The sequence below is a fragment of the Motacilla alba genome, chromosome 5 (genome assembly GCF_015832195.1).
Source record: "Motacilla alba alba isolate MOTALB_02 chromosome 5, Motacilla_alba_V1.0_pri, whole genome shotgun sequence".
Classification (NCBI taxonomy): domain Eukaryota; kingdom Metazoa; phylum Chordata; class Aves; order Passeriformes; family Motacillidae; genus Motacilla; species Motacilla alba.
This window is the reverse complement of record NC_052020.1, coordinates 52,134,635-52,159,690: the sequence shown is the minus strand read 5'-3', so window position 1 is coordinate 52,159,690 and position 25,056 is coordinate 52,134,635. Positions and strand designations below refer to the sequence as shown.

The following is a 25,056-nucleotide window of genomic DNA, read 5'->3' as shown; positions in this document are numbered from 1 at the left end:
CCTCTGCCCCTGCCTCCCCAAATGAGGCTGGAGCTGGGCACTGCTCAGCCTGTGCCAGGGTGGCCCTGCACAGCAGGACCCGTGGCAACAGCCAGCTCCTCAGGGGCAGCACACACCAATTGCAGCAGTACCAGCTCCTGCTGCTTTAATCCTGGATTTGGAACTGTTGAAAACCACACGAAAGGAAAAAAACCCAAGCCAAAACCCAACTCACATATGATTAAAACAGAAGGCTGTTTAAAAAAAACAAGCCTCAAAAGATCACAATACAGACACAGCTGTCCTGCTTTAAGAAGCTGGCAGCTGCACACTGTTGATTACCCAACACCTGCTTCTTGCCCAGGTTTCAAATCTCCACTGTTAGGACAGTGCAGTCTAGGGTTAAGGTGGGGTGTTTGTTGTCTCATTTAAGAGATTGTCATTGTGTGATCAGCTTCGCAAACTTCATTGAGCTGAGTAAATACTTACTTGGAAAAGCAATAAGGGGGTTGAATCACAAATGAAGATTGACCAAAACCAAATCCTTTATTTCCACAACTGTATAAATGTGCTCCAAGTATGTGTCCAACACAAGTTAGAAAAACAAAACAGAACATGCCAGTTGCAAACTAGATCAGTTCACCGACGTGCTGACTCCTTGGTATTAGGCTTAGTTACACAAGACCAGTCACGGTAAAAAGATACATTTTAGAGTACAAAGTAGCAGGATGTTAAGCCATTTCAGCTTGTGCACATACAAGTCACACTTCTGGCAGAAAACGCAGAGAAGTTTGCATTACTATGCTGGAAGCTATGTTGCATCACTTTAAATGGCATCAATATCGATATCATCATCTTTGTTGTTTGCAGGCTTCACAGTTTCAACTTTAGGTACACTGGCAGTTGTGGAGTACACCACCTGTGGAGACAAGACACTTCCTTTCATTACAGCACCTACTACTATTAAGCACTGGACTAATTCCAGTGCCCAACCACCCAACGCCCCTCCTGACCGCGGCTATGAACCCCTGCTTTGTCAGGCAGAATTGTGCATGTGTATCTGGAAGCAGCAGCACCTCCTACTCAGGAGCAGAATAATACAATGCTGGGAGGAGAACAACCAATCCCCGTGGATTCCCACAGGCAGCTGGAATGTAACCAACAGATTTTACCTAGGCCTAAACTGTGAGGAAGATGGTCAGTTATTCTTCCATCAGCTTATCTAACAAACACACCCCCACTAACTCATCTACAGCATGATACACAATGCTCGATACCTCCTGTCAGCCTTGCACTGCATGAGCTGCTACTGTCACTGCAGAATGGCACTGTCTTGGGCTACCCAGGTGCAATTGCATTACAGTGATCTCATGTAGACATCTGACAACAATTAGCAACACTTAAAGCACTGTAAATGGAGTGCTCCTCCTATTCCTGCACAGTAATACCCGGAGTAATCCATTTCAGAGTGCACAGGACAAGGTTACAAGACTCAAGCATGCAGGAACAGTGCAGCCTTGGAGCTGCTGACAGTAAATGAGCCTTTCCTACCTCTATGTTTTCATCTTCATCCTCTTCTTCATTACCGGAAGATTCTTCTTCAGCTTCCTTCAGCCATTTAATAAATGGTTCTGCTTTGACACGGATTTCTTTGGCAAGCTCCTTTGAAACGTATTTCTTTGAGGCCTGAAAGACAGATACTTTGTGTGAACACTGAAGGAGTTTACACCAGATCGTACCCAAATACTGCCTAACTGGAACTCTAATCTCACCCACTGCCTTCCACAGCACATTTTTGTGAAGGAGGCTTCTCGCTGCACAAGCTACACCAGAATGGAGGCCAGATAAATACCTGAAGGTACCTATTGTAAATGCTATAGTACATTACATACTGCCCTTTACCTTTTCTGCCCAGCCAAGGATGACTTCTTCTTCCAGAAGATCTGCATCATACATTTCCTTCAAAATATGTGGTATTTTTGAAATAAGCTGAGACTGATGCATAGCTACCACACACTCGAAGCCATGGAGAAGGTACCTCTGAGCTTTCTTGTTGTTGTGGCAGAACTAGAATGGTGATAAAAGCAAAAGTGACTGAATGAGCTTTTTTACTCTCTCTCCAGACTGAATAGAGAGCAGAAGCAGCTCTCTGAGATTGCAAAGTTTACAATAATTCATACTATATCTTCCCAGCAGCTCTCCCTAGCTAAGGAGAAGTTTAAAAACAAAACACTACAAAAAGTCCTTCCCTATAGTACCAAGCAACTGCTACAAAAAACTCCTCACAGTTGTCACAATGAGTGCAGAAGAGATGGCTTACACGAAGGAAGTGACGTCTGTATTTCCTGATTTGTTCACGAATCTTTTCGTCAAAAAGGACTTCAGTGAGAACAAGTGGGCCCATAGCCTTTACATCCAGTCTCTCTGCTTCTGCTACAATGTCTTTGTCAGAAGTATCGATGACACCTTCTTCCTTCTTTTTCTAGAGGGAAACAGGTACAGAGAGAAACATTTTAATGCCACTTGAGGTCTGCATTAATGCTCCTTGCAACCATCCCTTCCCACTGCTGACAGAGCCAGTACTTGGCAGAACTGTGATCAAGTTGCTTTTAGTTCCCTTACAAACATTTTGTACAATTACAGCTGAGGGATTACATCAAGCCAACAACCAGAGGATAGTTACCTTTACAAAATCAAATAGTAAGTTGACTCTCTCTTCTATAGTTCTTTCCAGGTCTTCACTAAGTGTGAGGTTCTTCGCATGGTCACTGATTTCATCCATTCTACGCCTCTGGGCTTCTTCTGTTGTGTCCTCACCCCAGTCATCATCATCCTCCTCCTCCTACAATACAAAACCAAAACAAGAGATCCACACAGTATTACTGCAGGCTTAGTATTACATGAGGATATAAATGATATGGACTTGACCACATCTTAATAAAACTAAAGAAATGTTTATAGTACAATTTGCAAGTCAAGGATCACGGAGAAAGCGCAAACACAGGAAGTAATGGAAGCTAAACCTAATTCTATAGCCATCTGTGGGGCTACCTGAACTGCAACTCAACCATTCCACCTAGTGCACAGGAGGCAATCCAGGTGCCTGAAAAGGAGTGATAAAGGGTAAGCAGCTTTCACTTAGCAAGGAGCACAAATGCTGGTACTGATGAGCTGATAAAGCTGCTATAGAGGAAAATCAGGGACCCTTCTATTCCAGCACTAAGTTCTGGATACAGTAAGACTCTTAGGTGCAATGCTGACCAGCAAGGAATGCCAGTGACTTCAGAGGTTTAAATCTGAGCAACACACCACACACCCATATCTCCCCACTCTCCCTTCTACTTACCACAACCTGTGGAGGAGTAATCTCCTCTGGTGGTGGGGGTGGAAGTGTCTCATTGCTGGACACAGAACCATTCTCTTTGTCCTTGCCTTTTCTGTTCTTCTTCTCCTTTTCTTTCTTTCCTGTACCAGTGTCACCACTTTCTGCAAGTGAATTTTAATGTTTTGTTCTATGAACTAGAGCAAACTGGAAAGTCCCTGCACCTCTGCCAAACCCCCCAGTGGGTTTGGATGCTTTCATTAGCTGCAAGTTATGGGTAGTACCCATCCCCAAACACACTCAGGGAAGATGTACATTTGGTGGGGAAACACCAGCTGCAGTCAACGTCTTGCTTGTCACCAAGATTGTCCAAGTCCATATAACAGGTGACCCCACAAAGAAGAGACCCCTGGAATAGGTTAGACTTTTCTATTCTAGCAAGCTTAAATTGCAGCAGGCAACTAGATGCTTACTACAGAGTGTTGCTTGCACAGGTTACAGTTTGTGTTTACTACAGTTTTTACTTCCTACTCTCCCATTTCATGCTGACCTAAAGGAACAACTGTCAGGAGCTACTGCTAACTACCTTCCTTCTTTGCAAGTTTTGTCCTGCACAGGCAAATCCACCTTTTAACGAATAGCTCTCCTTGGGAAGGACACACTGTGAGGAGGAAAGACATTACCAGCACAGCTCCTTCATCTTGATCCCCAAACACACTCTAGGAATATGCTGGTGCCTTTTAATATTTCAATTAGATGTGAGCTACTTTTCTACTTCCATAGCACCACTAATACAGAAGTTCTCTTTATCCCCAGAAGTAAGGAAAGGCGCTTACCAGGTGGGTTTTTGAGAATGAACGTGCAGAGTTTATGGTTTGTGTCAAGCATGCCTCGATAGCCACAGGCTTTGCAAGAGTTACCTATAGTTTGTTTCTTAGGATTGACATGCTGTAAAGAGAACAACCACAAGTTCATTCACTACTTACAGAACAACTGCATCAAAGCCTGATGTCTACCTTTAAAGCCAGAGATTTAAGTAATTTGTATCCCCCTCTAAAGACAAAGTTTACAAGTATCAATTTATCCCAGAAGTTATGAACTGTCAGAAACGTAAAACCTTCCCAAAGGGTGCAAGAATGTGTACTTCATTTTCTGTTCAGATACTGAAGTCTTTTAACTTGCACCACTTCCACAAACATCTAACACAGTGTTTCCATGGTGTCACTGGTAACACAGACAGAGCACTCACCAGATCAGTTTCAGGATTCTCACACTCAGGACAGAGAACAAATTTTTTAATGAATCCATCCAACATGTCTTGCAGCTTATTCGCCTCATGAGATCCATTGACAATGTAACGGTCATTCTTAACATCAAACTGGGTCTGTGCTCCCAGCTCACAACCAAAAAATTTGGTAGGATCTGTAAAGGAAGAATTATAGTCACTACCACGTTCAAATCTTTGTTGTGATTCTTAAACAGCAAGTAAACAAGCTACTGTTCCTTTCTGTCCATAATTTAATCCTGAGATAATCACATTTCTTTCTTACAAATCTTTAAAGAACATTATTAATGCTTTACTAACTAATTAACACTACCACTTCAAACAGAAAAGCTTTAAAAAATGCTGTGTCATTCCACAATACTACTTACACGTTGGAGGCCGATTAAGCGCCTTTGCAACGTCAACCATGTTGACTATAACCGTCTTTATTCCATTTCCTTTGCCCTCCACCTAAAGAAAACAAACAATATTTTAAGGTTAAATGCTTGCAACAGCCAAACCCCAGTGTGCATTTCCCACTGAACTACACCAAAATTCTGCTTAGAAGTGCATCTCCTTCCAAGACCTCATGTGCACTTAGTGTGGACAGAAGGAGTGAACCCCCTCCCTGCCCTGAGTGGCCAAGCGTTACCATGACCTCTCCTTCCCCTCCTGGGAGAAGCAGCTGTGGGAGAACACTCCCTGCTTCCAGCTGCTGCTTGGGAAGTTACCTTGGCAATCAGACGGGGCATTTTGTAGCGATAGAACTGATCTGAAACACTGCGGTTGACGTTGACAGACATTTTGCCTTATTAGTAGCTTTATCAATAAGATGAAGAGATCTTTGATTGCAGTTTTTTGGTATCTTCTGTCTGGAGAAGACGGGATGACATAAACGACTGCAAGAGTTCTCGGTCTCTGACATGAAAAAATTTTCGCCACTGAGGCTGTAAGGTTCTTGCTTGCACGCTATGTTTCCCCAATACAGGTACCAGTGGCTGCGCAACAGCTCTGCAAGTGTTAACACAAAAAAGTTGGTTTAGCTTAATATTCCTCGATCCACTCTTGCTATAAAGCTATATAAGGGATGAAATATAGGACGAGAAAAAGGGAAAAGCACATTTGTTGCACTACAGCTTTCTTCAGCCTATGGAACTGAATTCCATCCTTGGCTTGTACTGCTAAGGAACTTTACCTGCACCACAGAGCTTTCCACCCTCTCTTACCACCCTAAAACCACTGAAGAGATTACAACTACTTTTCTATACAATTAACTCCAGCAGGAGTTCTGGGATCACTAAGGAAGGGCACACTCCTCGATTTATTATGCAGACCAGTGACTCGCACCATAAGGGTCATGTGGAACGGTTTCAGGCTGAAGGGCACAGGAAACCAGGAGAAAGATTTGGAAATCCATTTCAAGTTCCACACCATAGCATGAGCCTATCACAAACTGAAGTTTGCCAAAATGTTGCAAAATCTAAGTAAGATGAAGCAGCAGCAATCTGTAGCCCAACATAGTTTCTACATGGCTTACCAGTTTTTGAATCGGAGTGGAAAAGAGTTGAAAATTACGTAATTCTCCCTCTCACTTATGGATTCTCATAGCAGCTTCTGTTGAGTTCTGACTTAACAATAAGCCTGATAAAGTCTGACAGAAGTTGCTTCACTGTAGAAAGCCTAGCAATGCAGAGGTACAGAGCAGTGCAGCAGCTTTTCCAGTTGATTTTTTCTTGGGGGAAAGGGAGGAGGGGGAGGAAGGGGAAGGAGGATGAATCCTATTATTAAAGTTGCCTTCAGCAGTATTTACATATTTAAATTAACACGTGCCTCTATAATCAGATCTAGGAGTACTTAAACCACAATTGGTTGACTACACAGGCAACCATGACTACAGAGCATGGCTATTCCGACACGTCATCATGTTGTTATCGTTAATTACAGAAGCGCTGACACATTTAAAAAGCCTTCTTAGCATTTATGTGGAAGAGCGTGCCTATGGTGCAACACGATCCGAGTCCCTCTGGTCAGGTTTACAACTTCTTTACACAATAAGAACACAGATCTCTACGTGCCTTGTGTTATACATTAGCCCCGATACAATTTTACCCTTCCTCAGCAAAAAATACACCGCGGACTCCGTTTAAAACACACCATTTCCTTCCCCAGGACGGCTAAAAAGAGCCACCGCGTAACCCGGCCACGTGTTTGAAGAAACGCTGAGGAAGCAGCTCTCTCGGTGACCGCGTTCCCAGAAGGAGCGTACCCGTTTTTCCCTCCTTCCAGAGCGCAGCACTTGTCTGCTGCAGGCTGAAGCTCCCTCTCCTGGTCCCTACGACACCTCATCCCAAGCACCACCCCCCCATATGCCGTAGACGGAGGAAAGAGCGGGAAGGCACACCGACTGCCCGCCGCACAGCGCCGCGTCCCCGCCCCGCTCGCGGTGAGTCATAAATGCAGCAATTAAGCCCTGAGTCAGCGCCGGGAGCCACGGGGGAGTCGGCCCCGGCCGCGCATGCGCCGCGGGACCGGGGAGCTTCACCGCCCCCCCCCTCCCCAGCCCGGGCCGCCCCCCGAGTGTCCCCCGGGGCCGCCCCTCGGGAGCGCGGCCGAGCGCCCCCGCCCGCGGCCGGGGGGAACTGCGCCACTGCCCCCGGCCACGGCGCGGGAGGCGCGGCCCCGCCGCCGCCATCTTGTCTCGTCGCATGGCGGCGGCGAAATGAATATAAATAAATAATAATAAAAAAAGGAAAGCCTCGCCCCCCCAAAAAAACCCCAAACAATAACCCCACAGCTGAAGGTTTGTTGCTTTTAGAGTTCAATTTTGTTGTGCGTTTTTATGTTGTTTGCTCCCCCGCCCCCCCTCCCGCCCCGCATTGCTTGTCTTCCCCCTCCCGTCAAAGTCCCGGACGCTTCGTTACACAAAACCTCCGCAAATATCCACCGTTCACCGACAGCCTGAGGCCCCGGCACAAACCGCCCGCCCGTGCCCCCGCTCCACCGCTCTCACCCGCCCTAGCCCACTATTAACACTCACCGTTTTCGTCCAATAAAGACATAAACCCAACGCTGCTCGCCCCGGGCTGCGACGAAGCCGATTGTGAGAGGAGAACAGGGCCGAGGGGGCGCTTATATCCAGACGGAGAGGGAGGCGGAGGCGGACGCCGCAGCCTCCGGGTCCCGGCGTCCTGGGGCGGGCGGTATCACCAGGGAGAGCAGTGCCGGGATATCTGCGGGCAAGACACAATCAGGAGCATCGTTAGCGGCGGCACCTGTGAGGGAGAGGGAAGAGGAGGGGGGAGAAGAGGGAAGGGGGGAGGGAGAGGCGGCGAGAGGCGCGCAGCTGAGGCAGGAGGGGCCGGCGGACGGGACCCGGCAATGGCTGCCCCGTACTCACCTCTAGAATGTTCTCGCTCCGACTGAACAACGCCAGAGCTGGGATCAATCAGCCGGCGGTGCGCCCCGCCCCCCACCATCGCCATTGGCTCACCGCTCGCCTCGCAGCGAAGCTATTGGCTAAGACCTCTCCGCTCCCCTCGCCTATTGGTGAAAGCCGCTATCAATCAAAGCATTGCGTCCCTCCCCCGTGCCCTCCCCCCGCCGGTGCCCCAAAGGACATCGCGTCTACAGCGACCGAGTCTCGCGAGAGAGCGCGGGGCGGGGGGGCCGAGGCCGGGCCGGCGCTGAGGGGCCGGCGCTGAGGGGCCGGCGGGGGCTGAGGGCGCTCCCGGGGGCTGAGGGCGCTCCCGGGGGCTGGGGGCTCTCCCGGGGGCTGAGGGCGCTCCCGGGGGCTGGGGGCTCTCCCGGGGGCTGAGGGCGCTCCCAGCTTTCCCCGGCCCCTCCGTCCTGCCCGGTGTGCCCAGACTCTGCCCCAGGGGGAGGAGGGGGGCGAGCTACTCCCTGGAGGGTAGTGACCCAGTGCTTGACATCTCAGCAACTATGTTACAAGTAATAATACAAAGAATTCGAAGCAATTAAGTTGCTGAATAAGTTGTGTTTTTCCTGCACAGCCGGCTTTCGGGGTGCGGGGAAGAGCCTGTTAATTAACTCCGGTGTCATAAAGGCTCAGCGTTGGGTGGCTCTGGGGGCCCGGGCTGCCTTACAAAGGATGACACAAGTGTCATATGCATGTACTCTGTTCTTAGTGGAAAATGTTACCAGCCCTATGTAGATGAATTGGGACCCTGAATGAAATGCATGTCTCGATTTATTTTCACGAAAAAAGCAGAAAGCTTGCATCCTTTCTTCCCTGTTTCTTGTTCTTTCCCATCTTCTTCCATCTACACTCTTCCAGTATCACAAGAATGATATGCTTTGGATATTTTAGAGCGTCAATAATATTCAAGTGGCAAAGAATATTTTTCCTGACTTTGTGAATTGAGTGGGCAACCAGCTCTGTTACCCCTATAAACACCCCCCAGCAGAGCAATGCTCCTCAGTTCCTGTCACTGTCTTACTGAGCAATGTTGTAAAGCTTCGTGATGGCTCTGTGGGAGTGTAGAGGAAAAGAGAGGGAGCGACAGTAAAACTAGTAGTGACATTATATAATGTTACGTACTCTAAATCTCTTCCTGCCTAAAGTTAGTTTTGACATGTAGTTTTCCTGCCTGACTTTGATATCACATTGATGTGGTCAAAGGAGACATCCCTCCGGTTGAACCTTTAAGTACATGTTGAACATTTTTGGTCTGATATGCAGAAGAACTGCACTCAGGAAGGTGGCTGATAAATGATGTTTTCTTAGCAGTCAGGAAAGCAGGACTACTGCCACTTCCAGTAGCACACAGTGACAATAAACAAGCTTGATTCCTCAGCTAGAGCAACCAGAGAAAAATGTGCACATCTTGGTGCTTTCTATCAAAACCCTCATTGTGGCAGCTGTCCTTGCTATATATCTCCTTTCAGCATATGGAACAGCTGCTCCTTCTAGCCAGGGCACTGTCCTGTAAAGCATCATGGAATGGTTTGGGTTGGAAGGGACCTTAAAGATGGTCTAGTTCTAACCCCTCACCATGGGCAGGGACACCTTCCACCAGATCAGCCACATCCAACCCAGCCTTGGACACTTCCAGGGGTGGAGGGTCCGTCATGTCAGTTTGTCTTGGACTTCACTATCAGCATTTGAAAAAGGTAAAAATACTTCAGGATATGTTAAATGTCTCCTTGAGAAATGCACGCCAACACTTTCTGAAGTGAGAGAGTGTGTTAGGGCAAAATAAGGAAGCAAAATAAGGTATGTGAGGCTTGGCAGCTACCACGAGGGGAAAATAGTCATAAAAAAGTGTGAGGCAAGAAAAGCGCAGCAGAAAATCCTTTGCTGGGAAACTATGTGGCACATATAACTTGCTAAATGCCTCCTGTCTGTGGCTTTAGCTCCCTATTACAACACCTAGGGGGTTAATAAATTACAAGTGTTAAAGTATACTGTTGCCAACACCACTTAGTGAGCTGCTGGGAAAGAGACCCTGGATTTGGCACTATACTATCCCACATTATGAATAACTCTGAACCTTACAATAAATAGCATAAAGAAATATGGTTTTAAAATATAGTATATAAATTGACAAAAGTTAAAGAGGTGCCTTTTAAGATGGTGTTTCTTCTGCAAAAAGCGGGTTTCATCCAGGTGAAGTCACATGACATTCTCCTGGATTATGCAAAACACACTAAAATTGTGGATTATTGACTTCATGGTGCCTCGTTGTTGATTTTTTTCCTCAGCAGAAAGTTCATTAACATTAAATGTTGGATTCCAAATATTTTTTTACTGAATCTTAATATTTACAGTTTGATCATTTTAGTATTTCATGGTATGGACAAGACAGAAAAATATTTTCTCCCACTTTAAAACATCCCAGTTTCATGAATCCTGAAGTTCATAGTTCACATTGCTTGTGTGACCTTCAAAATACAGACTGCTTGTGTACTTTGCATTTTATTGACAGAAACTGCAGGTTTTATATGTGCTTTTATAGATATGACATTTTAAACGACATTAGTAAGTCAGGTTTTGCAAATGGTTTCGCATCTAAGAACAGAAAATTTTCCACAGTTGAATTTAGGGTGCATTTCCTTATCACAGAAATGTATTATTATTGCTGAGTTCAGCCTTGAACAAACCGAGTTTGTTCCATGTTGCCTTAGCTGGTTTTTATTAGAAATAACCAAGAGTCAATGACTGTGACAATGCAGCAAAATCAAAACTCTATTGAAATTCTTAACGTATTTACCATCTTCAGAATCAGGTTTGTAATCTGAACAGTTACAATGTGCCCTTTTAATCCCTGATTGGCATCTTGATGTCCTTCCGTGGTTTATTCAGTGAGTTTGTCCTCTCTCAGTGGTGCGGCTGGCTGCAATCATAACCCTAATTCAACGCCCTCCTGGTAACCTTGGCCTTGAAGAATGTTTTGTCTCTGCTGTGTTTTCTCCCAGTGGCTGGCTCAGAGCTCTTGTTTCTTCCAGTGCAGGCAGGAACATTAGCACCTGTGTAAGGGATTCCTCCTGGTGCTGTCTTCGCGGCTTTGGCTGTAATTTCAGGAGATGGAAGGAAGGCCAAGCTTATCTATAGTTATGTGGAATAGCAATAGCCTTTCTTCCTCCTATCTTGGCAATGTGTAGAGAAAGTTTAATTATTTACATATCAGGTTGGAATAGGTAACCTTTAGGGAAGGGTGGGTCCGAAATCCATCGGGATTGACACTAGACATTGATCAGTCACAAGGGCAGAGGTTAATTCTGGTTTTACTGTTCAGGGGCTTCAGAGTCATTTCTGTCCAGCACCTCACTGGCCATCTTGGGGAGGTTCAGTTTGTTGAATGCTTTTCTTTCCACACTCTGTAGCACCATCATTCCTGTTAGCTATTATTAGTAGCTCAGGAATTAGTAAACAGAGAAAGACATGAGAGCAAGTGTGTGATGTTAGACAAACATATAGCCATTATTTATGGTAGGTATTTTTGTTGCTTCTATTACTATGCAGAAATGCTAAAATCTCCCAGCTAGTGTTTGGGTCTGAGTGCTCTGAAAGGGCCCAGGGTCAGCTGGCAGCATGAGCTCTGCCCCAGATCTGGTCTTGTCACCAGTGAGGTTCCCTGTACCCTCCCTCTTTCCCTTCCAGTGTATGTCTGCCTGTACAAGGGAGTCACCACAGCAAGGAGAGGCAAGCAGCTTCTCTGCAGAACACAAACATGTGTTTGATAGCAGTGAAGTCCCTGCCTTGGAAACCTATCTTTTCTCTGTGTGCCTCAGCAGTAAGTGGAAATGCTGGTGATAGGAATCAGGGAAGCCAGGCTTTCTCAGTTTGTCTAGGCAGCAGCTTTGGCTATGGGCCTAGCTGGCAACCACTACCATTATCCAGCAGTTGCATGCCTGTGGTTGGCAAATCTGCCTGCTACATTTATATGGTTGCTGAAAGAAGTGGATGTGGAAGATAAGGAGTCCCTGGGAATACAGCTTCCAGCTGAGAACATGCTGTCGAAGCTACCTGCCTGTTCATAATGCCCTTTAGTAACCACTGCATTTACATTTCCCTGCTTCTTGTCATAGCCAAGCTTCAGACATCAAGATCTGCCTGTGTGTTAGGCTAAATCTCTCTTCCAGTACCATTTTAGCAATCTGCACTTCTATTTCATTAAAGGAATTGCTCAGGCCCTCTGCAGCTGTTGTGCTTTGCCAACACCTCCACAGATTAATCCCCTTTAATCCTTTTTCTTTGGCTTCTGATGGCCACCAGTACTGTGATTATCATTATAGATTTTCCAGCAGATTTAATTCTAAGTAGTAAAAAAAGAGTAATGAGTACTTAGAGTTACCTTTCAGCTTTCTACTTTTCCTAAGGGAAATGTATGGTAGCCCCTGGTACTGACAGCCTAACTCCAAACCTCCTCCCAGTCTGGGGACACCCTGGAGATCTTAAGTGCTCTCACAGCCCTTCTCTCCATGAGCCAAAAGGTGGCTGCTGATCTTGTTTCCAGGGGTCTGCACTGCTGGGTGCAGCAAGTTTTCTTCATTTCTCTTGCCCATCCGAGCACAGAGGAGTTTCTTTGCTGTAAAACAATTCAAGGGCATTGCTGGGAGAGCTGAGCTTTGGAGGCAGTACTGAGGCCCATGTAGGAATTAAGCTTGTGTTCCTGCTGGCAGATCTAGGAAGTGGATAAGGCATCCCAGATGCTTGGGCTGAAAAGGAAAAGCCAGTTTTGAAGGCAAAGGAAAATGTTATGTTCTCCAAAACAAAACCTTTGAAGGTGCTGCTTGGCTGGTGCTGTGCATTTGGAAACAGACACATCACAGAAAATGTTTTTTTCTCCTAAATCTGATTTTAAATTCCTAAGAGTTGCCTCTCTTGCAGTGTTGAAGGTATTTTTCAGAGAACTACAGGTCCTAGAGGATAATGTTGAATTCGTGCATTGTGGTTGAGAATTTGTTGCTTGCTTGGTATGTTTAACCAGCAGCTTGATTACAGCTGGTGCCAGCTTCTTAATAAAAACACAGGGATTACCTTTTGTAATGAAGCAAATAATACATGACTGCCATGCAGTGCCAAAGCCTTTGAATGCTTTGGTGGTTTGCAGCTCAAATATTTATATTACTAAAATAAATTGTTTGCCAAACTACAAAACAAAGCAGGGGGAGTGGTGCTTAAATAGGAAAATAGAGGCAAAATCTTTGTCCTATGGTTTGCATACGCCAAGTGTTACGTATGCTTAGGATATTACACAGAGTAGTAGCAATATTAAAACAGCTAATAACACACATGGCTTCCAAGAGCAGTGTAATAAATTAAGTCTGGTTTTGGCCAGTGGGGATTCTTGAACACCTAATAAAAGCTGACTTGAAGCTCTAATAATGTCTCTACGTGTGAATGTCAGTGTGTTTGGAATTACGCAGGGGGTTCAGGAACAGGTAAATGGTGCTGAAGACACAGGCAGGTGCGTGCTCACACACAAACACACTCACCACCACTGCATAAATCTTGGTTATTTAAGAAATGAGGCTAAAAATATCCTTGAATATGAATCCAGGTCAAACATGATGTTGACTGTAAAGTCTAGCGTGATTTTATTGACCTAATGTAGACTTCTGTTTTTGAGAATGACCCAGGGGACACTGAAGGGAAAACATTTTTCCAAGGATTTTACTGCATTAAATTGTTTCCAAAATCAGTTTTTCAAAAGTCTTAAGACACAGAGTTGGGCCAGTGGAGGCTCAAAGGCATAATGTAGGGTGAATTTTCCCTTGAAGCTCAAGGGTGTTATTTGAAGAAAAATCTTAACCAATCTTAGAGGTTGTTTTTGAGCTTTTTACTCAGAATAGTCTTAGGATACAAGCTTTCCTGAAACAGGCCTTTTCATAGAGTTGAAGGGATCTCAAATAAATGCTAATGATAACATGATTTGTGGCTACCACACTCATTTGGGAAACTGTGGCACCCACAACTGGATTACATTATGTGGTAGCTGTGAATATTTTGACACCGTAATTCTTTCAGAACTTAATTTTAGGATTCCAAAATGATTGTGTGCATGTAAGTGCGACCACATGTATAAAACACTATTTGGCACTTAGTCTACTTTATACTTATTTCACCAGTGTCCTTAGGATGCATTTTTAAGCCTCATTTGCACAAGTAATTTGAAGTCCAGAAGCACTTTGGCTTCAGTGCCTGACGTAGACATGCGACATCTGAGTAAACTGCAACTACTTGTTGTACAGTTCTCCTTGGATTTTTTATCTGGCATGTCTTCTTTGCAATAAAGGACACAAAGTAGGACCTCCTAAAGTTCCTCAGAACCACTCCAAACTCTAAAAGATGGGATACTCAAAAAATATTCTGGCTGCTTTCAGTGTTGTTTGCTGCATCTCACCCACAGTTAGTTTTTAATCATTCTCATAAATGATTTACTGTTCCCTTTCTATCATGTTACTTTTTCATTGTTGCCTCCAGCAGGCAAAAAGCTTTCAAAGGGTTCTTTACGGCTTAATGTATTGTTTGTCCTAGATACTTGGCATGACTTATTCAGAAATGTGTAATAAATACACAGCTCCTCTCATTTCTGATTGTTTGCACATCTAAAACGTATCCTTGTACTAGCCCTTGTGAAGAAAATTAACTCTACCCCAGCTGAAACCAGCAGAGACATTCGACAGATGAATGCATGACCAGATGATGGATGAATAGCCTCTTCTAGAAGAAGTTAGGAAGGGTGTGTGGGTGCAGGTGGGATCTTGAAGGTCATGTGTAAATACATGTGAGCTCATTCAAGTATGTGCGGATGCAGCAATTTGTAGCAGTGCATAATGTGCTGGTTTAACTCTCAGACTTTACTTCTGAAGCATCTTTCCTGGTACCAGCTTTGTGCACTTACCCCTGGTTATGGATATAATACTTCTGTCTTCAAAGACAAATGCTTCTAAAAGGTTACTTTTTGTAATCAGATATCCAGTTCTTTTGATTGGTTGAACCTAATGAGGCTAAAGAAAGCCTTTACTTTCCCTGTTGTCTGTTTTTTTCCCTGGTGCACTGAGATGAGAAGTACTGGCACAAGGGGTTTTGATAGTTTAGTCTATCTGCTTTGACAGTAAGTCTCTGTGTGGGTCTGTGTGCTCTGAAGGATGTTTACTAGTAGACAGTTGATAATACTTCTTTTTATTTTATAGATAATGAATTGTGAATCTCAGTGCCACCGCTGCTCCCACAGAGATTTGCAGTAAACAGCTGAGTCATACAGATGAAGCTTGAAATTCCTTCTCTCACAGCTGTGATGGAGTCCCACTGAGTTCCTTTGCAGAGAGTCCTGAGCTAGTGAGTTCTGTTTTTCAGTTCCCTGAAAAACATTTGGGTGGGCAGGAGGGCGAACAGCTTGTCCCCTGCACCTCGTCCAGCTCTGTGCTACCTCTGGTGCTCAGGAGGCATATGCTGGGATGTGTGCAGGCAGATTGCTCACAGCTCACTCACAACCTGGAGCAGCAGGGAATCAGGAAAAGTAGTGGTGGGCTGCCAAATCTCAGCCTGCTGGCCAGGTTGCTTGAAAGTCAGCACAAACCTGCTATAGAGTGAGCCACTCAGGACTTTTTTTACCCTAGCAGAGGTCTTAAAGGCAGCTCTGTAGCTGACTTTGGGTTGTAGCAGATTCACCTGATTTTTACCTGTTTACCTATCGTGCTCCAGATCTGCAAACAGTGTTGTGTTTCCCATACTGGTTCTAACCTAGCTCAGAATCCCTCCTGAGAGACCTTTGGGAGACGTTATGAGTGTTGGGGAGGTCTGTCTGTCTACATCTGTGGACTCTGCACAGGGCTGTTGCACAAAAGGCTGTGCAATGTATTCTTCCAAAGACCTGTTAATGAGAACACATGAATCAAAGGAGAGTCAGTAATCATGGGTTTCCCATAGTGGTCTCTTTCATAACTGATAACTGATGACTTCTTCTCAACAAGTATATAAAAATATCAGATGAAACAAAGAGTCTTAAACCTGTATTCAGGACCAGTTAAGCTTCAGCCATTTGCTCTGACAACTTTTGAAAGCTCATGGATTGCTTGCATGGGAGAGCTGTGCCAGAGCTGAGAAAAGCTGTGTATGTCTCAACTTGTGTTATGTGTCTTTTATCTTGCACATTTCCCACTGGCACTGACTGCATTTAATCTTTTTAGAGGGCCTGTCATTGTGCTGTCCATGCTGCTAAGGCATGGACAGACAGTATTCTGTTCTTAAATCCTGCTTTGAAAATCTCTTCATAATATGTCCGTAGAAGAAATTTCTGGTTTGTTTATTTTGATTTGTCCTTTGGCTGTGGCTGGATGCCCAGTCGTGGGCCAGAATCAAACTGGCTGAGAACCAACACAGGGTAATTTGCAGCTCCTTGTAAGCAACTTCAGTTCATTTTGGCCGTGCCTCTGCAGCATTTCCCAGAGCCAGTCATCTGTGCTTCAGCTGATCGGGGTGCAAGCTGAACTCTGACTTGCCTGGCTGAGCCTGCCAAGAAAAGCATTAGCTAAGCAGAAACAGTGTGTGGCTGGGGGCAAAGGTGAGCATGCATTAAGTATCCACATCTTGATACTAAAAGGATGCAGCTACAATCTAAACAGGGTAAAGGGCACCCGGCAGGCAGACAGCCGCCTGGGGTGACCCAGGAGTGCTCCCCACTTTCCTTGCCGAGAAAGGCCTCTTTGTCTCCCTGCATTAAGCCTGCCCATTTTGAGTGAGATGCAAAACAAATGCAAGAAAGCAAACGGTATGGCCTTGATGACATTCTTCTGTTTCTTGGCATTGGTTTGTTGTGCTTTGAAAGGCCTTGAATGTGTGTATCTCATCCCCGGGCAAAACAGAGATATTTGTGCAGCTGGATTGAAGTTCCCCTCTCCCTTACAGACATTCTAGGGGATGGAGAGGGTGTCTGAATGCTGGGCCACCAGGTGAGAGATAGGATACAGATACTCAAGTTCTTCATCTGTGTTTAGGAAGGAGTGAGGAGCAAAGGTGGGGAGGAGACCTTTAACCATCACCTACCACTTTATCACCAGCTGTTGTCTGCCAGTATTTTTATTGTTTCCCTCTTCCCATTTAGATTACAGTTTGACCAGTGTGACCTGGATTTTCAGACCTTATTTTAAACACAGCTAACGCAAGTCTTGCTTTGGTTGAAGCCCTGCTGTGTCCATGAGTATCTCCCAAAGAGACAGGAGAGTGTTTCTTATCAGTTTTAGAGAGATAGTCTTACCAAAGTTCTTGTACTTCACCTGGATATGTGCAGTTCCTTTTTGTTGTGACAAGGCTTTACCACTTTGATAAATTACTCCTGCCATAGGCTATAGATAACAAGATAAAATAGATTTCACTTCAAGTTACAACTGGTTTTCTTTTCAGACTGTCTTTCGTATCTATTTCTGCACTGACAAAATGGTCAGACTGTGGGCCTTGAAGCTGTAAGGCTGAATGTGAGGGATACCAGTTCTGTGCTTCTCTGAGCTTTGACAGCATTGAAAAATTTGGATATCCATCTTGACTTCCTTAACTACCAAATGCCTGTTTGGCAAAATACTTTTCTTGAATGGCACATCCCATAGCAGTATGCAGCTTGGCACTGTTTGGTGGGGATGTTTTGCAGGAATAGCTTCCTGTTCCTGCAGTGAGTTCAGATCCAGCCAAGATACACGTTTGGTGAGTTAGCAAAGTCCTATAGCAGTCCTGGCTGCTGTTAGTGAAAGGAAATTCTACCAAAGTAAATGTTTATTTCTTTTAGTTGCCCCCTACTTTGGTGTCTGGTAGTGACAACCTCTGAGCCCGTTGTCTTGACAGTAGCTTTGGTCACTTTTGGAAATTTGGGACTATGTGGGCTCAAAACCTCTGCCTTTTTATGAGAAGGCTGAGATAAGCCCCACATCTGAATTTCCTGTGTCTCACACAGGAAAATTCCCATTTCCCATTAACTAAGGAGCTTTAAAAGTTAAACAGCAATTAGACTCTCTTCTTTCTTTGTAACTCTCATGTTCGTTCCCATTTCATCTCCCCAAGGGGAAAACCAAATGTCATTTGCAGTTCACTGCTGTGTATTACGTTTATTGCTCCTGTCTTGCTCTCTTTCAGAGCATGAACCAAACCAACCAACTTCTTATCAGTTTGACAGGCTGTGACTGTTGTCCTGGTGACCGGTGTAGTTGCACTATCATCATGTACAGAAGGCAAAGAAAGAGACGCCTCGACGTGTGGGTGTAGCTGTGCATGCACATGACATGCCAGGAAGTCACTGGGATACGTGAAGATAAGATCCAAGTCTTGGGCTGTGCATGTGAAAGATGAAGCAAAAACAAAACGGAGAAGCATGCGAAGTTAATAGCTGTGAGAGAAGAAATGGGGCTGTGTGTAGGAGTAGCAAATGCTCTGCTCTTCTCAGCATCTGATCTACGTGCCCGTAACTCAGTGCAGGTGTATTTCAGAGATACTTGCCCGCCAGCCTGCTGTCTTTTTCTACCCACTCCATTTCCCCCATTTCTTACTTAGGTTTATGGACATGAGAAAGAATAATGTTAGTAGCGCTTATGAGTCACGTTTTCTATCCAGACACACCATGCTTAACCCATTCATACACATGTCCTTGTACAGCACTGACTCCAGTTCACTAATTACTCACATGAATCAATCAGACTGATTTTTACAGTGCCCTGTCACAGATTATCTCCTAGGTGCTAACAGAAAGCCCTGCTTTGAGCAGCATGTGATCCAAATGGATGCCAAGGAAAAACAGATGGAAAGAGATGGGTAAGGGAGCACAAAGAAATAGTGAGACATCATTACTCAGCACATAGGCAACGGTGTCAGCACACCAGCTGCCTAATGCTTGGGACAGCTTTTGCAGGCTCCGTGGTGTGTTCTTGTTTCAATGTTGGCTGGTTCATGTAAATGTTGTCAGCTTCAGCCATTGAAGAAAATGTGGGATGGAGTAACCTAGATAAAACCTAGGTGAAACAGATCCTGGCTTGTACAGGCTATATGTTATTTAGGGATTAAGAACTTATCCAGGCCTTATCTTTCACCTACAGGTGAAAGGATTGTAGGAAACCTGGCAGTTTCTGTCCTGAGTGGGGACAGCTTTAACCTGCTGGTGTGAAAGTGGGGCACAGCCCAGGGGCTCGAGTTCCATGTGTGGTGCTGTGGTGCTGTAGCTGTGGTTGCTGTGGGGAGGGACTATCTGGTTAATCCCCAACCCAGCTAATCTTCCATAGCTAATTGAGAATTGAATACATTTCATTTATCGTAAAATTTGGGCTTTCTGGACACTCATTACCAAGTTTAACTCCTCAGTCATCAACTGAGTTCTGCACTAGAAGCAAAATCATCTAGAACGAAAGGAAGACATGTGTGATCTGCTGCCTGTCTTGTTTTGGTAGTGTATCTATGCCTCCAGCATTGCCCTTGCCTGGGTTTGCTTATCTGTGACCTCCAGAGGCCTTGCAGCAGATAGGATGCTCTGCTAGACCTGCCAAATCTCTGCTCACATCTGTGTATTCCAAACAGCCTGTGTGGGGGAGCATTTCAGTGGGACACATGGCAGGCAGGAGCTGATGCAGCAGATCTGTCTCCTCCAAGGCAATGCCTCAGGGCAGGCTGTGTTTCAGGGGTGGTCAGCAGGGAGAAGGAATAGGCCTATGAACAACATTAGTTAGACTCTGTGCCAGGACTCCTGGTGAGATGGGCCACATCTTCTGGCTGAAGGATCAGAGTTCTGATGACTAATGAGGACAGGTTTAAATATGTTGTGGGATGGAGCTTCTGTCATGTAAAATTCATGGTGCTAGCACTCCATTCTTAATAAATAATTACCCTCTCTGGAGGAAAACACATCTTCATTTCATGCTTGTAAAAAAACAGAAAGGAAAAAGGGATATTTAAAGAATGAGTCTGATGTGATTTTGAACTTGCTCTCCCAGCAGCTTTGTACTGGAATGACACATGAACATTCCCATGAGGAAAGGTAGAGTGAGGGGAACATCACTTTGGTGAGAGGAGGAGACGTCTGGTGTTTTCTGTTTAGCAGGAATAGAGGAGTTGCATTTCTCGCTTCTACAACACCATCAGCTTCTGGGGTGGCTCTGTGATCTTCAGAGGCATCATGCACAGTGCTGGTGGGACACAGAGCAGGCCTGCACCAGCTCTCCTGTTACAGCACAGCTGATAACCCAGCTTCCATTGCACCTTTCCTTCTGCTTTTTGTTGGCCTTTGACTATTGTCCTGCACTCATTAGTACTTCTTCTGTTACCAAGATCAGACTGTTTTCCTTTGGGCTACTCGTAGCTTTCATGGGTGTTGTGAATACTGAAATTTCTAAGATACTCCTGAAAGTCCTGTGTACCTTGGGCTAGTAAAACATGATTATGTAGTCCTTCCTTTGTAACATGAGTTCTTCCTCTTAAGGGAAGCCAGATAAATGAAGAAGAAGCTATTGTTTGTTGTTGTTGTTACAAAGGGCTCTTGAGCTAAATGGGACTCTGGCACCAACCACCAGCTGCGTAATTTCAGGAGTGTGACTGAAATGGCTGGAAATCTGGTTTTGCTGCTAATGAGTGCAGTGAATAATTGCTGCTTTCAGTTCTTTTTCAAGACAAGATAATAAGATAGAGAATGCATGTGTCAGTGACTGATTAAGTATATGTGGATGAACTGATCCCCTCCAAAATATGGTTACAGAAAATTCAGTGCAACATCACATGCGAGCTATTGCAGGTTATAGGTAGCTGAAGTCATCTATATGTGAGTATTATATGAGGGATGGAAAAAAAAATTGGAAAATTTGGGGTGTAAGAAGCTGTCTTCGTAAGGTTTGTCCCAAACCAGTGGTTTCCCTGGGAGCAATATTAGAAACATGAGGCATATTAATGTTAGATGATGGGGTAGTAAAGCAAAGCTAAGCCTCCAACCAGCTTGTATTAACCAGGCCATTCCAGCTTTCAGAATATGCCCCATGTTCTTAAAAGACCCCTGAGCATCCCAGAGTGTCATTTTTCCTTTCTGTGTCTTAGACTCAGAGTTGAGCTCCCATGCTATGCCATGTGTAACAGGGCCTGTCCTTTCCCTGTTCATTTGTGCTGCTTCTGTTTGCAGGAGGACCTGCTGCTGCCTGCCCTGCAGGGAAGATGTAGTTTGTGTATGTCCATCTGCAGGCTGTACCTGATGCTCTGTGGCAGCATGGTTTTGCTGGAGAAAGAAATGTTATTTAGGGTTTGGAAGGTGAGTTGGATCTGCTCCAGTTATCTTTGCCTGTGCTGCCTCTTTTGAAGTTCTTGTTTCCTTTTGCAGGTACTTGGATGGTACCAGCTGTTACCTGAGGGAGGCAGGATGCTTGGGCAGGGAGCTCAGGCTTGAGATCAATTTCAAAGGACAGATGAAAGTAACTTTAATGAATTTTAGTGTCTGCAATGTGCTGGTGAATTGCCAAAGAGGCACTTGAGACCCCCTTATTCTGGGGTAGCAGCTCTTGGGCAAGAGACAGAGGCACAAAAGGTGTCAGCAAACACCAGACTCTCCCAGCCAGTTCAACCTCTTCCCTTTTTCTGTGGCAGGAGAAGATCATCCCCACGCTTTCATCCTCTCAGCAGCACATTCTGATGTTCCTTGAGCAGCTTTGAAACCAAGAAGCAGAGGTGTTTCCCAGCTGTGCAGAAGCTCTGGACTGGTGGTGGTGCTCTGGGGGAGGTTGACAAAGAGGATTCTATGTGGAACTTCCCTCCTGCTGAGGTGACTCACCCTAGCAACCTTTGCTGGTTCCATTGCACAGTCTGCAGCCCATCATGGCCATGAGCCAGCAGCCATACAGCTGACCCTGTGCCCTCACAGATCATATACATCTGTTTTTTTCATGGGAGTGGAAAGTCAGAAGACCCTTGGGCCTGGAGATGGGTTCCTGACATTTTTTGTTGTGGTTAGTATCTGGAAATCAGGCTGTGGTTCATCTGTTTTGACATATGCATATCAGTGCTGAGCTACTCATTCTGAATCCCTTCTGCTTATGATGAAGAGAATGAGGCAGTGCTGGTGTGCTGCTCGACTGGCCTATTTTAGATATCTGCATTCAGTTGAGAGGAAGGACACTGCCTTTTCCTGTGTATTTCTTCTGCTTATAGAAGCAATTTGGATTATCCACAGAGATGTACACTTCTTCACACTGGCCATGCAGTTAGTGGAAGGGCTCACCTCCTCAGAACTTGAATAGTCTGATGGCTTAAGCACTGGGCACAAACTCTGGATTCCCCAGGCAGGCCAGGTGAAAGCCAGGCAAGTAGAGATCTGGACACAGAAGGTCCTGGCTATAGGGACCCTCTCCCCTGCCTTGTTTTTCTGATGGATATCTGTAAGGGTTGTGACCACTAACCTGCTAAATGAAAAGCTGGTGCAGGATTTTGATTTTGACTTGTTTTGTTTGCACTAAGGAGATAAGAAAAGCCCTCAGAAAATAAACTTGAATCTCTGGACAGGTTGTCTGTTCACTGTTCACTGAACTGGGCTCTCCTGCTGACTTTTGTCTGATTGCTGAGATCTTGGATATATCCTTTCAGGAGTTTTGAAGTTATGCATTTCCTATTATCCATCCAACTCAGCCTGATTCCCCACCTCCCATAATCCCCGGCATCTTTTCTGCTCCATATCCTCATCCCTTGTCACCTGTGTCACTATCTTGCTTTTTCATATTCTCTCTGTGCTCTTGTCTGGTTCCATTTGCTCATTGCTGCCTGTGCTTTGTTTCACTGATGGCCAAGGCATGCAGCCTGCAAGGTCTCTCAGAAGTCTGAATTTGCCTTTTAAAAAGAGGCTCAAGATCTCAGCAACTACCCAAAGAACTAAAAAAACAAACCACCCCAAACAAGAAACAAGACAGACAGGAAAATATACAGTGGATCTTTCTGTGTGCTCATAAATAAAAGTCAGACAATCACATGCTTTTCTAAAAATAACACCCTTAGCAAGTGTTATGGTAGGAATAATACTGACCTAGTTTGCTGGTTGCCCACATGCAAAAAAAAAAAAAAAAAAAAAAAAAAAAAAAAAAAAAAAAAAAACTGGTGAGGAAAACCCATTGCCTGACAGAGTATTTGCATTTTTGCATTTGCTGAACCAGATCTGAATTGAGAGGTGGTCAAACAGCTCTTATAGTCTCTGCTTTGGATAATACTCTCGGGCACATGGTGTGACTCTGAAGGATTTCCTGTGCAGGGCCAGAAGCTGGACTCCTTGGAGGGTGATCCTTGTGGGTCCCTTCCAAAATTCCATGATTCTGTGATTCTTAGTGGCCCCTCTGGAGGTTTCAGAGGAGAGGGGCTCAGGAAATGCTCACTGACAGCACAGCCCACAGTCACTTGCCTTCTGTGTGGGCTGGATGTGTAAGTTACACCCTTGTGGTACAGTCAGCGAGTGTCCACATAAGCAGAAATTCTCTCCTGCAGCCTCAGTCTGGGATGTTCATGTCTGGAGAACGGGCAGGATATCTCTGTAATCTGTGGACTGAATTTGTGTATGTGCGTTTAGTTTTCTGTCTTTGTCTGTGGCGCAGATTGAAACACTTTAGTGTTGAAGGAAATGACCCTCGACTGGCCAGCTCCTGCCCGCCCCACAGACTCAGTCTGTGCCCCTGTCCTTGTCCCTGTGGCCAGCACTGCAGCACAGCCCTAGGGCAGGAACTGCACCTTGGGACATATTAGAGAGTCATCCCTGTCTGCCAGCTCCTTCTCATCCCTTCTGAGTGGATATTGTTCAAGTCCTGGCTTGGACCTGGAACTGCTCTCTGTGGGCAGCTCAGCATTAGTGACAACAGTGACAGCTGCCATCAAGGGCTGGTATCAAGGTAGCATCCCTCACAGTGATGGACACCCTTGGATTTCCTGGAAATCACCCTAGGAGATCACTGGTCTTTTGGGTATTATTGGTTAATATGCAAGATTACTGGGATGGGAATGTGCAGAGGCCTGATAGGATCTCAGGGAGATGAGGGCAAAGTGGATCAGCAGCAAAGGCTGGATGAAAAGGTCCTTTCCCCAGGGCTGACCCACCATTCTATCCCCCTGAGCCTACCACTATCTTCACATTACTGAGTGCCACAGGATGTGCTTCCCCTGTGTTGGAGAACTGGCAGAAGGAGGAGTGTCCTGCACGGCTCACCAGCAGGACTTGGCATTGCCTTACTGAGGCCTCCCTAGGTTCTCAGGGGTGATGATGTGCTGAGTCTGCAGCTGGATCCTACCACCACCTGCCAGTGTAGGCTCAGCAGCCCTCTCTGGCCCATTTCCTCCTGGCATGGTGTAAACCAGCAGCCCCTGATCCAGCGCAGCCTCTGAGCTGCTGGGAAGCTGCAGGTGCCTCGGGAGCAGCAAGCTGGCCACCCTGCTGTGTGCTCCTGTCCTCCACTGCCTTGGCACATGGCAGCTTGTCCATGAGCCTGTCTGCCTGGCCTGTCATCTGTGCTGTAAGGAGGGCTGTAGCCCTTTCCAGACTCTGAAATGAGAGCAGAAGTGTGTCAGGGAGTGTTCTCTGGGGATATGGATAAAGTTTTTATGGCAAACGGACGCCGTCATTTTCCCTTAAGATCATATCCTCTTCCTTATTTTTCCCATCTCTCATGATGAGTGATAGATGAATTTCTGACTCTGAGCAGCCTTGATGCTGGGAAATGCTCTCATTCAGGCAGAGAATCTAGGTCAGCTGCTCATAAGAATAGATCAAGCCTTCATTGAATGCAGTGGACAGACCTTCAGTTGGATGGGTTTTCCCCTGGCTTGTTTTGTTCATAGTGAGCTCCAGAAGTTGACAGGCATTTTGTGGACAGCAGCTATAGCATCCTGCCAGCAGGCTCAATGCAAGCATTACTGAATCAGTGCATCATAGGGGAAAATTAATACTGTGAGGTATTAATTGTGATTTTAAATTTTTTTGACCTAAGATAGGGCCCTCAGTAATGAAGATCTGTATCTATGGTCTAGAGGATCTGATTTGCAAGAACATAT

At 45.4% G+C, this 25,056-nt stretch overlaps 1 protein-coding gene and 1 non-coding gene across 6 annotated transcripts; both read right to left on the bottom strand.

Annotated features, from left to right (window-relative positions):
• Window positions 1-500: 500 nt before the first annotated feature.
• Window positions 501-8,102, bottom strand: EIF5 (eukaryotic translation initiation factor 5). 5 transcript variants are annotated; one of them, XM_038138779.1, is made up of 13 exons: window positions 7,963-8,102; window positions 7,603-7,795; window positions 6,103-6,297; window positions 5,297-5,576; window positions 4,955-5,036; window positions 4,551-4,723; window positions 4,138-4,249; window positions 3,326-3,465; window positions 2,663-2,821; window positions 2,300-2,461; window positions 1,882-2,046; window positions 1,531-1,665; window positions 501-898 (listed from the first exon to the last, which is right to left on the bottom strand). In XM_038138779.1, exons 4-13 carry the CDS (start codon window positions 5,366-5,368, stop codon window positions 806-808), a joined length of 1,293 nt encoding a protein of 430 aa, XP_037994707.1. In that variant the 5' UTR covers window positions 5,369-5,576; window positions 6,103-6,297; window positions 7,603-7,795; window positions 7,963-8,102; the 3' UTR covers window positions 501-805. The 5 variants fall into 5 exon arrangements, with proteins under 5 accessions (XP_037994707.1, XP_037994705.1, XP_037994706.1 ...); XM_038138777.1 differs by lacking the exon at window positions 6,103-6,297; XM_038138778.1 differs by lacking the exon at window positions 7,963-8,102 and having other exon boundaries at window positions 7,603-7,903.
• LOC119702238 lies at window positions 3,666-3,789 on the bottom strand. Its single transcript, XR_005257298.1, has one exon. It is a non-coding gene; the product is annotated as a small nucleolar RNA SNORA28 (small nucleolar RNA).
• Window positions 8,103-25,056: the final 16,954 nt, after the last annotated feature.

Excerpts from the sequence above, each read along its gene's own strand:
- EIF5 (XM_038138779.1), bottom strand. The coding sequence starts at position 5,368 with ATGTCTGTCAACGTCAACCGCAGTGTTTCAGATCAGTTCTATCGCTAC. Across the intron at positions 2,822-3,325 it reads TTACTCCTCCACAGGTTGTG|GAGGAGGAGGATGATGATGA; the intron begins GTAAGTAGAAGG and ends TTTGTATTGTAG. Across the intron at positions 899-1,530 it reads ATGAAGATGAAAACATAGAG|GTGGTGTACTCCACAACTGC; the intron begins GTAGGAAAGGCT and ends TTGTCTCCACAG.